The sequence below is a fragment of the Balaenoptera musculus genome, chromosome 8 (assembly GCF_009873245.2).
Source record: "Balaenoptera musculus isolate JJ_BM4_2016_0621 chromosome 8, mBalMus1.pri.v3, whole genome shotgun sequence".
NCBI lineage: Eukaryota > Metazoa > Chordata > Mammalia > Artiodactyla > Balaenopteridae > Balaenoptera > Balaenoptera musculus.
In genome coordinates this window covers 52,390,774-52,404,287 of record NC_045792.1, presented here as the reverse complement: position 1 = coordinate 52,404,287, position 13,514 = coordinate 52,390,774, and the positions used below count along the sequence as shown (strand labels likewise).

General features: G+C 49.2%; 1 protein-coding gene across 5 annotated transcripts in view; it reads right to left on the bottom strand.

Annotated features, from left to right (window-relative positions):
- Positions 1–13,514, bottom strand: part of TENM4 (teneurin transmembrane protein 4) — a 749,934-nt gene that overhangs the window by 220,384 nt on the left and 516,036 nt on the right. For all 5 annotated transcript variants that reach the window (XR_005020977.1, XM_036861484.1, XM_036861485.1 and 2 more), the window contains 2 exons: positions 8,769–8,867; positions 7,292–7,527 (listed from right to left, as the gene is read on the bottom strand). Coding sequence is in view for 4 of the 5 variants with exons in the window: in XM_036861484.1 (XP_036717379.1) it covers positions 7,292–7,527; positions 8,769–8,867 (335 nt within the window). In the remaining variant the exon portion in view is untranslated. The remainder of the gene's footprint in view (positions 1–7,291; positions 7,528–8,768; positions 8,868–13,514) is intronic.

Here is a 13,514-nt window from a genome sequence, read left to right as displayed (position 1 = left end):
AGCAATGCTCTCTGAAAGCTGCCTTTTGAGAAGAGGCAATTAAGCGTCACAACATTCTCACTTATAAATTAAACTCATACCACTTCGAGCAAGGGTTCTGATTTTTTTTTCCAGTCCACAATCAGCTGCTGGTGGAGGTGAAAAATGTTACCTAGTTTAAAAAATGAGTCCCTTATGGCTATGGAGCATGTTGGAAAGTTCCCCTGCAGTTACCCAGAGGCTGCTGCAGACCACACTTGGGACTCCACCCTCAATGTCCTGGTTCAATTTCCTATGGGCATCGCTCTACAGATGGGGAAGGACCTAAGAGGATCACTTACTCCCACGCCATCCTGGCCTGAGATACTGAGGTCCATGACAATGATCTCCCAAGGCCACCAGCAAGGGACTCCTCCTTGGTCACGTGTCTTGTGTTTTTTCAACTTCGTCTCTTTTAACCTGTACAACAGCCTCAAGAAGGAAGTATTCTTCTTCTTCCCGCTTTGCAGATAAGGAAACCAAAGCTCAAAAGGGTCACACAGGTGGAGAGTGGCAGAGCTGAGATTTCCACTGAATCCTGTCTTCTGATCAGAACACAGTGCTGCCTTAGAGAAATCATAGAGGATGAGGCCCCACCCTCCAGGGGGCACCTGGACCTGACAATGAAAGAAATAGCTCCCAGGCACTCTCGGGTCTCTGTTTAAATGTAAAGCTCTTCCTGGTTTTTGCACTGTTAACAAGCCTTTTTGGTCTCCTATTCCAAAGGCCTATCTGGCTAGACAGGTGCTTGAAGAGTCCTCAAGATACAACTCCGCGCTCTTCTGCAGTACTCAGTGTCTGCTTTTTACATAGGGATTCAGAACACGAGGGAAGCTGTCAGTTTTCTCTGGATAGAGGCAACTGACAGTGAAGCAAAAGTCAACTTTTTTGTCCTAGTTAAAGAAACGACGTGAGTTGTTTTTTGGGTAATGATTCTCCTTGCAGCCGCTTCCCTGGAACAGTGAGACATCCCTACAAATGCTTTCTGACAGGGCCCCCTGATTGTTCTGTCAGTTGCCCTTGTGACTAACGCAGGCTGGGAAGCCCGCAGGCACTGCCATGAAACAACACTGGCCCAAGTTCTCACTCAAGACTTACTCTTTTCCATGGGATGCTAATAGTACTAATAATACTGTTAATAACCACAATAGTATCAAACTTTTACTGAGAGCCAACTCTGTGCCAGGCAATGGGATAGGCGCTTTATGCAAATTATCTTACTGGAACGTCACAAAACCCTGTGAAACGGCCACTATTATTATCCTCATTTTACAGATGGGTAAACTGAGGCTGAGAGCGGTTAAATAAACTTGCCTAAGGTCACAAAGCATGTAAGCAGCAGAGCTGAGATTTGAAAGCAGGCAGCCTTATTTCAGAACCCATGCTCTCAACCACGATGCTACCCTCAGTTTCCTCGCCTGTAAAATGGGCCTAATCATTCCAGCCACATCCATTATAAGAGCCATAAGGAAAGTGGAAACTGAAGTTCAGAGAAGTTAAGCAACTTGCTCAAGTTTACACAGCCAGCAAGGGATGGAGCCAGGGCCTGAATGGGGTCTTTTGATCCTCCATTATCTGACCTACAGTGTAGTGGCTGAGAGTATGGCCTTTGAAATCCTATGTCATTCACTCGTTGTGTGACCCTGGCAAGTTGTTAACTTCTCGGAGCTTTAGTTTCCTCTTCCAGGAAATACAGAACTGTTACGAGTGTTCAGAGAGATGATACATGTATAGTAATGGCTTGGATCGATGCTAGGTACATAGTAAAAATTTAGAATACCAGATACAAGGAGGGAAAGTTACAGTATAAGGCTTAAGACTGTGAGCTCAAAAGAGAAAAAAAAAAATTAAAAGCATCAGCTCAAGAGGCTGAGTGCACAGTCCTGCCATTTACTGTATGACAGTGGGTGAGTTACTTAAGCTCACCGGGTCTCCATGTCCTCATCTGTAAACTGGGGATAATAACCCATAGAGTTGCTGGGAGATTTCAATGAGAAAACACAAGCAAAGTGCTTGGAACAGTCAGGGCCATGTCGACAGGGCACAATCAAAGCAAACTGCTCTGATTATTAATGATAAAAAGTGACCCCTGTTATTTCTACTACTCTAAACCACACTGCTTTTTTGGGTGAAAGTGTTTTTAAAACAATTAAATACTATCAAATAAAGCATTATGGCCATGGCTGCACAAGTTTCATGGTTTGACTTACAACTAACCTTCCCCTCACATCATTCTCTCCCCATTTTGTTCTGCAAACAGATTTCTTTTCTTCGGAAAAGCAGAGGCAGGGTATTCAAATAGAGACTAAAAGGACCTGAAAACCTTCATAGGGAAAGTGGGTGCCTACAGTGGAGGATTACTGGACTGAATGTCAATATTATGACATAGTATGAGTGTGTTTCATGTTTGGTAATTGCAATCATTGTTGCTTTTGTTGTGGTCATCCATGTACAATGCTTGGTGTCAGTCTATTTATCTCTTGTAAAAATAAAATACAGTGTGTGTGTGTGTGTGTGTGTGTGTGTGTGTGTGAAAAAAAAGAAAGTATAAGGCATAGATTGTTTTGGTTTTAGGCCAAAAAAATGTGTTAGCATATTAAATAGCATTTCCTATCAAAGTGCCCAGCTACACCCAATACTGGTCACTTTTCCCCCATGAAGGCAAATTCCTTTCCTTCCATCCTTTTCTTTTCATTTCTGATATAAAAATCTTACATATCCTTAAAAAAAAAAAAAAAAAAAAAGAAAGTGGGTGCCTAAAGCAAGGCACTCACCCCAGTGGCGGCCTCTCTGAATGGGTGTCCTTCAGAGGCAAAAATACACATCATCTCTCGGAAGAGATCTCCCAGGCTCAGTGAGGGTCCTCCCTAGATTCCCAGCCCAGGCCAGAGCAACCCGTAACACCCCAGGGGACGAGGAGACGGCCCAAAGGCAAGGCCCTGGGTCCTGCAGCCTTTGTGGGTGGTAAGTGCTGACTCCAATTTCTCTATCTTCCTATGAAAATAACTGCACACGTCTCTACAAATGAAGGGCCACTGGTTGCTTGTTTTCCAATAAACTTTCCAACCAAGAAACTGAATGTCAAGTGGATCTGTCAGAGTTCTGTCCAGACACGACAGCCCTGAGCAGACACCAGAGAAAGAACAAGTCTTTCCCGCCCTCTGTTTTCCACTCCCTCTCTGTTGGTGAGGCGATGCAATTCTTATCTGGAACTTGACAGGATGTAGAAAATAATTACAAATGAAAAGGTTATTCATAATTTTTAAATGAGTTAATTAGTAAACCCAGTCAGACTTGCTCATTACAGTAATTAATAATTGATTACCCTTGAAATTAAACACAATCTTTCATCAAAAATCTAATTAAATATCTGTGCTTTTTGCCTGTTGATGAGTTGGTCTGCTAGCAAAGTCTTTGTTAAGGATAGTTGTGCTCAACAGAGACAATTAATCTGATTTTCAATAATTGATAGTTCCTTACAAGTTAGTCCTCACAGCCTGTGATGATGGCCAAGCAACAAGAGCTCATCCCTGGCCCCGGCAACTGGAGGAGAGCAAGCACAAGGCTGCCAACCCAGCCCTTGAGGACAGGTAGGAACTCACCTCGCACCTGCAGCGCATTCACTGCATTAGCTTACTCTTACTCCAGACTCATCAGCATCCTTCTGAGGTGATTGGGTCATGCCGGTTTTCTAGATGAGAAATCAGAACTCAGAGAGAGAAGTGAGTTGCCCAAGCTGCTCACTGGCTGAGCTGGCAGTGGAATCCAGGCTCTCAGGCCGATGTGAGCTCTGCCCCAGCACCTTGCTGAGTCTCCAGGTAACAAAGGGAAGACCCCAGGCTAGCCTCTCTGACCTGGTCCTTGGATACAGAATCTAAACTCCTGTTTTAAGTTTCCCATATACATCGGGCTTTGTCAGAAGGACGCATTTATTCTTGGCAAGGACACATTCTCAGTGGACTGACGTCTCCTAACTCCAGAGACGAATTCTCCCAAATGGACCTCACATCTACCCTACCCCCCACCTACACTGTCACCCTCTTAGTTGAAGCCTTCAGCTTCTCTTGACTTGTTTATGCAACAGGGCCTGTTCTTTCTTCCTCCATCCTTACCTTTCTGAGATAAACATCTGACTATGTCCTGCCACCGCTTAAAGCCCTTCAATGGCTCCCTGTTGCCCATCCAATAAGGTCCTTAACTTGGCCTCCACGGTGATCTTCATAATCTGACCAAACTCTCCTGCATTAGCTCCAGTCGTGTCCCCGACACCCCTCAGAGGCTTCAAACACAGAAACCCCTTTTGCCATCGCATCATCCTCTTTTGAGACTTTGAAATGTCCCTTGGTTTGAAATTCCTTTCCTTCACGTCTACTTCTGGCTGTGACTTGAAGAGTCAGCTAAAACATCACCTTTCACAGGAAGCCTCCTCTAGTCCTCCTGGCTGGGGCTGGGTATTCCCATAGCCCCTGAGCCGCCTCAGCCACTGCTAACACCGCTATGTTATCATATCATATCAATCACTGCTTCTAAGCTATGAACACCTCAAGAGTAGGGAACAGGGATTCCCTGGTGGCACAGTGGTTAAGAATCCGCCCGCAAATGCAGGGGACACGGGTTCAAGCCCTGGTCCGGGAAGATCCCATATGCTGCAGAGCAGCTAAGCCCATAGTAGTAGTTGTGCCACAACTACTGCGCCTGCACTCTAGAGCCCACGAGCCACAACTGCTGAGTCCGTGAGCCACAACTACTGAGCCCGTGTGCCACAACTACTGAAGCCCGCATGCCTAGAGCCTGTACTCCACAGCAGGGGAGGCCACCACGATGAGAGGCCCGTGCACTGCAACGAAGAGTGGCCCCTGCTCACCGTGACCGGGGAGAAAAGCCCGCGCGCAGCTGCGAAGACCCAATACAGCCGAAAATAAAATAAATTTTAAAAAAAACTTAAAAAAAAAAAAAACTTAAAAAAAAAAAAAAAAAAGAGTAGGGAACATATTGTTGGCCCTAGCACTCAGCACAGTGCCTGACTCAAGGTACCCTGTTTTGTTTGCTGAATGAAAAAGAAACTTCACAAAATCGTAGATTCTGAGACTATCAGTGTTGGAAGGAAAAGTAAAGGTCCTCCAGAGAACATGCCCAGTCAATGAATGAATCTTTTTCTTGCTTACATGGTCATAAGCACCGTTTGCACCCTTCCTAGGTAGGGAACTCACTACCGTCCACAGTAGCCCCTATCTTTAGATAGCTGATGATGGACCGTGTATTCTTACTAAATGGGAGATGAAGAAGCCCATGGGATGGAAAGCAGAAGAGAGCTTATTTAATCATATAAAGATTGATGCTTTCTTTCTGAACTAGGTTACATAGTACATAGTATAAACCTTGACTTCAACACAAAACAAGTTGATGTCTATATGTAGTGAACTACTTGACTCTTGATGAACAGTGACACTGCCTGTCCAAAAGTCTACTCATCTATGAAATATAATAATGTCAGTCAAAAGCAAGGGCTGTGCTAGTGGTTGGTGGGGATACAGTGTTGGGAGTGCCGCAAAGAAACTTCCATGCCAGGTGACAGTGCTTGGAACCCCACAACCCTCACCAGTAACCCAATCTACATCAATCATGAAATTCCTGCAGAGCCTGGGTGGGTGCTGACCTTTCCCAGTTCGGCTGTTCCTTTTACCCAATGACCCAGGGCAGGGATGGCAAATACCTGGTATGTCATCCATATTCTCCACTCCTGTGACCACAACAGACATGAGTAATCAATCACAGAGACTCTTTTCCATCGAGTCTGAATATAGCCTTGGGATCCTTCTCAACACAGCTTTCTAGGCGGCAACAGCTAATCAATCAGACAGAAGAATAGATAAACACGTATGCCAACCTGACCCTGATGTCGTGAAATTCTCTAAGCCAATCTTCACAGGGGGAAAAGAGATCCCGGATACCAGACGAGGCTTATTATACCTCAAGACGTTTAAGGAGACTTCCTTGTTTGCAGGGCTACTGTTTTCCTGATTACTTGTTTTTATTTAATTCAAAGATCTTGTAAGGGAAGTAACCTTACAGCTTACATCACCCAAACCCCCAACCATGCTTGAACCCCTTCTCCGCATCCCGAACAAGTGGGAGCCAGACCGCTCAAGACAGTTCTTTTCCATCCACAATGACTTTGCTTGTCGCTAAGTTCTTTTTCACAATGGGCGGCACTCGGTCTTCCTTTGGCTTCTGCCAGCTAGTTCCATTTCTATTTATTGGGCTTACACTAAAAGGTTCCCTTTGCTTATAGAATTATCTCAGAATGCCTTAGCGTGGGTTCGAGGCCTTCTCAAGCTGGTCTGACCTACCTTAAATCTTAGAATTATAGAATTTGAAGGCTGGAAAGGACAGAGGGTTAAGCCAACCCCGCTGGATGCCTTTACTAAGAGGCTGATTTTCACAGAGGCAGCAGACTCTACCCAACATCCCCAGATCCCTTCAGATTAATAGCTTTCCTGGGAGCAGACCAAAGACCAAACACAGGGTCTGAAGCAGGAAACCAGACTGTGCTGCAAATCAGTCAAAAGAGCGCACAGTGGGAGGCATCGCAAGCGAGGCAGCAGGTCCAGAGGAGTTGCTTACATCACGGACGTGCCCTGGGGTCGGGTAGGAAGGCCAGTCGGTGCAGCTCCGGGTCTCTGCGCTCCCTCAGGCAGCTCTAACTGCTCCCTGGGACCCTTTCTGACACTCGACCTTGGCTCCCCCGAGATGGCCCTGCCCGACCACCACCTTCGGACATGCCGCCTGGCTTGAGGTCACACACTCTGATCTCTGGCAGTTTCCCTCCAACCCCAGGGCACCCTGCCTCCTTCCTGCTCCTCACTGTGGCACCGACAGGAGAGGCCAGCCTCCTGTTCAGCCGCCCAACTTGTCATTTCATTTCTAGTGACTCCCACCTATGACGCTCATGTCACAGATGACCACCTCAAAAGCCAGTCTTGGTGAGTGCTTTTGCCTGATGCCAGGCCTCCACCACACGAGAGAGCCGACGCAGGGCTTCCTTCCTGGTACACGTGCAGGAGCAGGAGAGGGCCCTGAGAGCTGACCTTGATGGTCTGGGCGCGGGGAGGGGGGCGGGTGCAGGCCAGGCCAGTGATCCAGGGCTGCGCGGCTCACCCTGCAAGCTCTGACTGCCGTGCTGGCAGGGTGCCTTCATGCCCACAGGTGTCTCGGTCACTGCCCTCTGGGCCAAAGGGGACCCAAGGGAAGCTGGGGTGAGGGAGGTGCTTACCCACAAAGTACGCCAGCAGGATGACCAGCGTGGCTGAGATGGCAATGGCGCTCAGGGCCGCGCACTTCCAATTACAGTACTTGGAGGGCTTCTTGAGGTTGAAGGCCGGTCGGGAGAAGGTGCTACGGGGCAGGGGTCGGGGCGGAGGTGAGTACACGGTGCTGGACGTCAGAGGGTACCCCGGCGACGTGGTGCAGAAGAGCGGGGAGGTGCCTCCCGGCTTGAAGAGGAAGTGCCTGTGGATGGAGAGAAGCCAGAGGGCGTCAGGGGCTGACAACTCACCAGGAGCCCACACTGACCTGAGGATGCAGGCAGCAGTAGAAGAAGCATGCAGAGGAGCCTGGAGAGAGAGAGAGAGAGAATCACCACGGAGGAGACAGAGGGACAGAAAAACAGAGAATCAGGTACCAGACCACAAAACAGGGCACACGAAGACACGTTTCCACGAAACACGGATGGGACAGCCCTGCTCATGGGGAACCCGCCCAAGCCAAGGCGGAAGGTGTTACCAACTGGACAGAAGGCTGAGTGTTGAGATCCTTTTCCTGGGAAGGGATGGGGCTGGGATGCTGTTTCTTGGGGAATAAACTAGATGTTTTCTAAAATTATTGCAGTAACTTGGAAAGTGTCTAAAATCCTGTTCTGCCCCCTGGAGATTATGAAACCGAAAAATTTCCGTCTCCCTCCAATACGTCCTTTGCCTTTGTACCGTGGTGGAGGAATAAAATGCCAATCGTTTTAAAGGAGGTTTTGGTAGGAGTGGGAACCAAGAAACCACCACTAAGCTCTGCCATGGTCAAGAGTCCCCTAGTGGCTGTTACACAGCCAATGGCAGCAAATGCCTTCTAAGCACTCTCCTCAAAAGCCAGTCTGCTGCCTTCCAAGCCCCTGGTAAAAGCCATGGGAGGGGACAGATGGGCAACTGCAGCCTGGCTACAGTCTTGAGGGCCACATGGCAAGGTCAAAGCACACGGTTGTGGCCAAACTAAGTGCCAGGAAATCCTCCACAGCTTGGCTTTAAACATGGCCACGAGAAGACTGGGACACAGCCTGGGAAACGGGGTGCACTGCATGCCCCTGAAGTCTTAGGGTCAAAGGTAACACTTAGAGGAATCTTGTACCCTGCTGGGGTGCAAGATGACTCAGGCCACAGGATACATACTCAGGGCCAGCATACACACAACACGGGGCCTGTGCGGCATAAAAGTTGCTACATGAGATGGCTTTCAGAATGGCAGAGGCAGCCAGTGAGATGCCAGGAGCGTCATATTAACAAGACTGCTGTTAATATGCTGGGGGACAGTGTATTCCAAGGATAAACTCTTGCAAGTTGAACATGGACTTGGGGATGGGCATGCAACATGGCCTCCTCACTTCCCCCAGGAGATCCCAGGGAAAGGTCTCAGAGTCTGCGTGCAAGTGCAGGAGCCACAGGGAGAGCACACACAGAGAGGGGGAGCATGGGGATGTCACCTACCCATCACTGTAAGACCCATCATGGCGGGAGGCGCTGAGAATGTCCATCTCAATGAGGTTGTCCTGCAATGTCCCTAGGAATGGCTGCTTGCCTAGGTTTCTATGCACACATGGAGACATGAATGAAGCAATGAGTCATGCATCAATGAAGGCGGAGAGTAGAGAAACACACAAAGTGGCTGACGGGTGCAGCTGTGCGTGAGAGCAGCAGGATGCAGTTTCCAGGCAATGGGTCTGTGTGCAAGCCCCGAGTGCCCGGGGTCGGCCTGGCCCGGGGCATCTGGAGGGAGCACTGCCCATACAAACCTGTATGTGTGCCAGCTGTGGGCATCAAATCACAGATCTGACTGGTGAAGACTGACTATGGCTCCGGCGCTGAGCTAGGCATGTTATATCCATTTATCTCAAGTCTTCAAAAGAGGCAGTGCAAGGAAGGCAGTGTCATCCCCGTTTTACAGACGAGGAAATGGAGATGTGGAGAGGCCCCAGGACCAGCCAAGGCTACCAGCTAGCAAGGTTCAAAGCAGGAATTTGAGCCCAAGTTTATCTGGTTCCGAAGCCTGTGCTTTCTCCTCTACTTCACCCTGCCTACGTCTGCTTTAACAACAGCCAGCGATGCGTACTTTGCTAGTCCAAAGGAAAAAGACAGACAAGCATTTTGGGCCATTTGCTTCTAAAGCTGTGGTTTTCAAACTTGGGTAAGCACCAGAATCCTCTGGAGAGCTGTGCTTTGCTGAGACCCAGCCCCAGAAATTCGGGGTCAGTAGGTGCTGGGGGCCTGGGGATCTGCATTTCTCACAAGTCCCCAAGCTGTGATGGTACTGGAATGTCAGGGTCCTTCGGCAGTGCGGGGACCTGGGTGATGACTGATTGGCGAGGATGGCACCCCACAGAGACAGAGGGGGAGGGCTCTTTTGTCCCTCCACATGCACTGAGGGCAGTGCAGCATTTTCGGGACCCAGAAGGAAGGTAGACACACTAGCTATTTTAGTCTCAACCGTGCCTGCTAAGTGGCGTCACTCACACATGAGTGCATGGGATCCTGTTTTCTGATATTTCAGGATTGCTGCCACCTCCCTTGAATCATTTCGAAGAAGCCGGTGGTGCATGCAGCCTGCTGTGTGTGCCCAAGGGAAAGACTGACTGCAGAAAGCTACCTTTCACGCCCAGCCCTGCCAGGGACCATCCTTCTGACTTTGACCAGGTCGTGAGAACCGGAAACTCTACACTCAAGTCCCTCTTCTGCCGCTTTCGTGCCGTGTGACTTTGTGTAAACACTTTAACCTCTTCTAATCTTATACTACTTTTTTCATCTGTAAAATGGGGCTAATAATACTAAGCTCACAGGTTGCTCTAGGACCAACTGAGGAACGTTGGAAGCTTTTCAAGGGCTAAACAAAGATTACAGAAGTACTAATGCTAACTATAATAGCAACTACCTACCCTACATCCACCGTATGCTTTTCACTGTCTAGAACTCTGCAACTATTATCCAGTGTAAATCTTCCTCTTCACAACAACCTACAAAGTCTCTGCCATCATCTCTGTTTTGCGGGCTGGCACGGCAAGGCTCGGAGAAGTAACACTCCTAAGGTCCTACTGTACAGTAAACAAGCGTCAGAGCTTGACGGCAGCCTGAGTTTGTCTGACGCCAGAGCTCAGGCCCTCTCTGCCTGTAACCCTGGGTCGCTGCCTAGCCTGTGGCTTTGCCCCTGGCCGGCCTCACAGACCAACGCGAGGGGTTGTAAGTACTATCTCAGAGCACCATTTCGTGGGCACTCCTGGGTACAGGCAACACTGTTTTGCAGCCAGGCCTCTGAGTACCGCCGCGGTGGTGGGGACCTTTCCTTTGAGAGGATCCTGAAGCAGTCTGGGTCCAGCAGCCTGGGTGGCAGGCGGTTCTGATAGCGTTCACTACCCCTGGGGCATCCCACAGAGCCTAGGAGTTCCTGCAGGGGAGTCCCTCAGAGTGGCCCCATTTCTGCCCCCAGACAGATGGCCTCCTGATGGGAGGTCCTGTGACACAGTGGGCGGTACACAGGCCCCGGGGTCAGCACGGTCTGGTTCCATCATGCCCCGGGGCCTCAAGCAGGTGAATCCGTCTCTCTGATGGTTCATAAACCAGGAGACTCACTCTCCTTAGAGATCCAGATGGTACTTCTCCTGAAGTATCATCTGGCTCATGCCACTGCCCTGCTCTCATCCCTCCAGTGGCATCACAGGAATAAAGCCTTTGCTGCTATTTTCCTGAATCACGTGCCCCCAAATACCTGCACAGATCAGTCCCTCCCTTCTCACCCTAACTATAAAAGCTCCCACCCTACTCTATCTAGTCACCCACTGGCCCCCTGCACTGCTTTAGATTTCCACGTAGCACTAGACATGCACACACACACATATGTATATGCGTATATGTATGTGTGCAGGCGTACGTGTGTGTGTGTGTATATATATATATGTATATAATACGCTTATTGTGCTTTTTCCTAATGCCATTTAGTTTCATGAGGGTAGAAATCTTAGGTCGTATTCTCTGCCCGTGTGCCCAGAGTCTAGAAGAGTACCTGACACATGGAAGCAGGCACTCAAATAACATTTGCCGAATACTGCAGATGACGAGGTATACAAAGATAAGCGTGCCTGGCATATCGCTAGCATGCAGTTGGCGTTTAATTGAGGGCAGCGCAGGTGAGGTTTTATTATTATTTCATCCATTCCCTGCATTTCACGAGGAAATTTTCAGCCTTCTTATAGTCTATACGGCCCAGCCTGAGCAGGCCCTAACTGCCCCTGTCCAGGGGCCCCAGGGGTGAGTTCTTGCTGCCGCCCTAGGGCCTGAGGGTGGCTGCGTGGCACGCTCGCCAGAACATGTAGGAGTCTGGCCTGCATCACTAGGTAAGGACTATGCTCTCAGAGAGTCAAATCTATACTTAAGACGCATCAGAAACAAATAAATAAATATATTCAGGGGAAAAAGACAAAGGATAAAGATCAAAATGTTAACAGTGGGGATTTTCCACTGTCTGGTTCAAGAGTCATTTTAATTTTTAATTTTGTAATTCAAAAGGAAACAGTTATTTAAAGAGAGAGAGCAGACAAGTATCTCCTAAAAGTACAGATCTATTCAAACAAGGGAAGAGGCAATGCAACAGAACAAAGGGTTTCTAGAGTGATAGAGTGCATACGATTTCCTGAAAGAGCATCCATTCCCATGCTAATTTGGATGTTAATCATTTAGATCACTCGGGAGTTTGGGGGGACACGAGCACTTGCTGAAATGCTGCCTATTCAGATGCTATTATTGTCTTGAAATAGTAAGCCTCATTCTGTACTTTCAAAACTGAGCTCTGGGTCAAATTATTAGGTCTCATTTGACTGCTGAGAAAACCAAGACCCAGAGAGACATGGGTCCTGCTCCCATCCACACAGCAAGTCAGTGGCAGAGCTGGAACGAAAACCCGGGTGTCCAGACTCCCAGTTCAAGGCTCCCCGCTAAATTTCCTGTCTATCTCTGCCCCCAGCACTCTGGGTTTCTGGTTCTTCTGAAACACAGAAGTGACGAGGATTTCCTGATGGGGACCCTGGGCTGCTGAGCCCTCCTTGGGTCACAGTGCTGCAGGGTCTCCAGCTCACTGCTGCTGGGAGCTCAGGTATGGCCACTGGATTCATCTGACCTCATATTGGTGGGTGTTGTTACAGATATGGAAACTGAGGCCCAGATAGGTTAACTGACAGCCTAAGATCACACAGCAGTGGAAAGCTAGAGATGGGACTCAAACTCAGATCTCTCCGGCCTCACAGCCCCAAGCTGCCTGTAAGGAAAGAGCTGCCGCTGGCTTGGAGAAGGAACTGCAGTGTAGTGCTAGACTGCTCTCAAAGCTCTTCTTAGAGAGGGGAGGGGACTGGCTCCCCTCTAAGCCTGAGGGGGGGCCCTGGACCAGTCCCTGAGCTGCCTGAAGCAGGGTTCCATCTCTCTGACCCAGGGCCGGTTGAGCTTGCCTCCCAAGCACAAAACGCACGGCTTTGGGGAAGGAAGTGGCTGGGAAGCTGCAGTGGTCAGTAGTTCTTCTGGGACTGCCCTGTTCAACAGCCCAGCTTCTCACCATGAGCCCACTGTCCTGGACCATGTTTCCACCCCCTAAGCCCTGGAACAGCCACCCGGTAGAGCAGGACAGGCAGGGATCACACCCCACACTCTGCAGACCCCCAGCCCTGCCAAGGTGTGCAGGGTGTTAAGAGACTTGGCCAAGACCACACTTAGAGTTAGTTATGGAGCTGGCATTTGAACAAATGGATGAACAAAGAAACAAAAATGAACCAGGTCTTCCCTGCCAATCTCACAATGTCACTCTCGATTTGCAAGATGTTGGCAGCTACTCACCCCTACTTCTACCACCCCCAGCCCCCATGCCACAGGGAAGAGTGCAACCTCCTGTTCATGGAACTCAAGGTCCTCCACCAGTAACCCCCATTTACTGTCATCTCCACTGGGAAGCCCCTGCAGCTCCCACTTCACCAAACTCTTGACTCTCTCTCCAAAAGGCCAAGCTCCCTCCTGGCCCTTGCACAACTGTCCCTCATCTCAGAATTCCTTTCTCCCTGCAGAGTCTACTAATGCATGCCCCAAGATGCTACCTTTAATAATCAGGAAGGCAGCACTGGACAGCGATTAGGGGCATAAGCTCCAGAGTCAGCCGGCCTGGGTACGGCTCTTGGTCCTGCCATGTACTGGCTGTGGCTCCTTAGG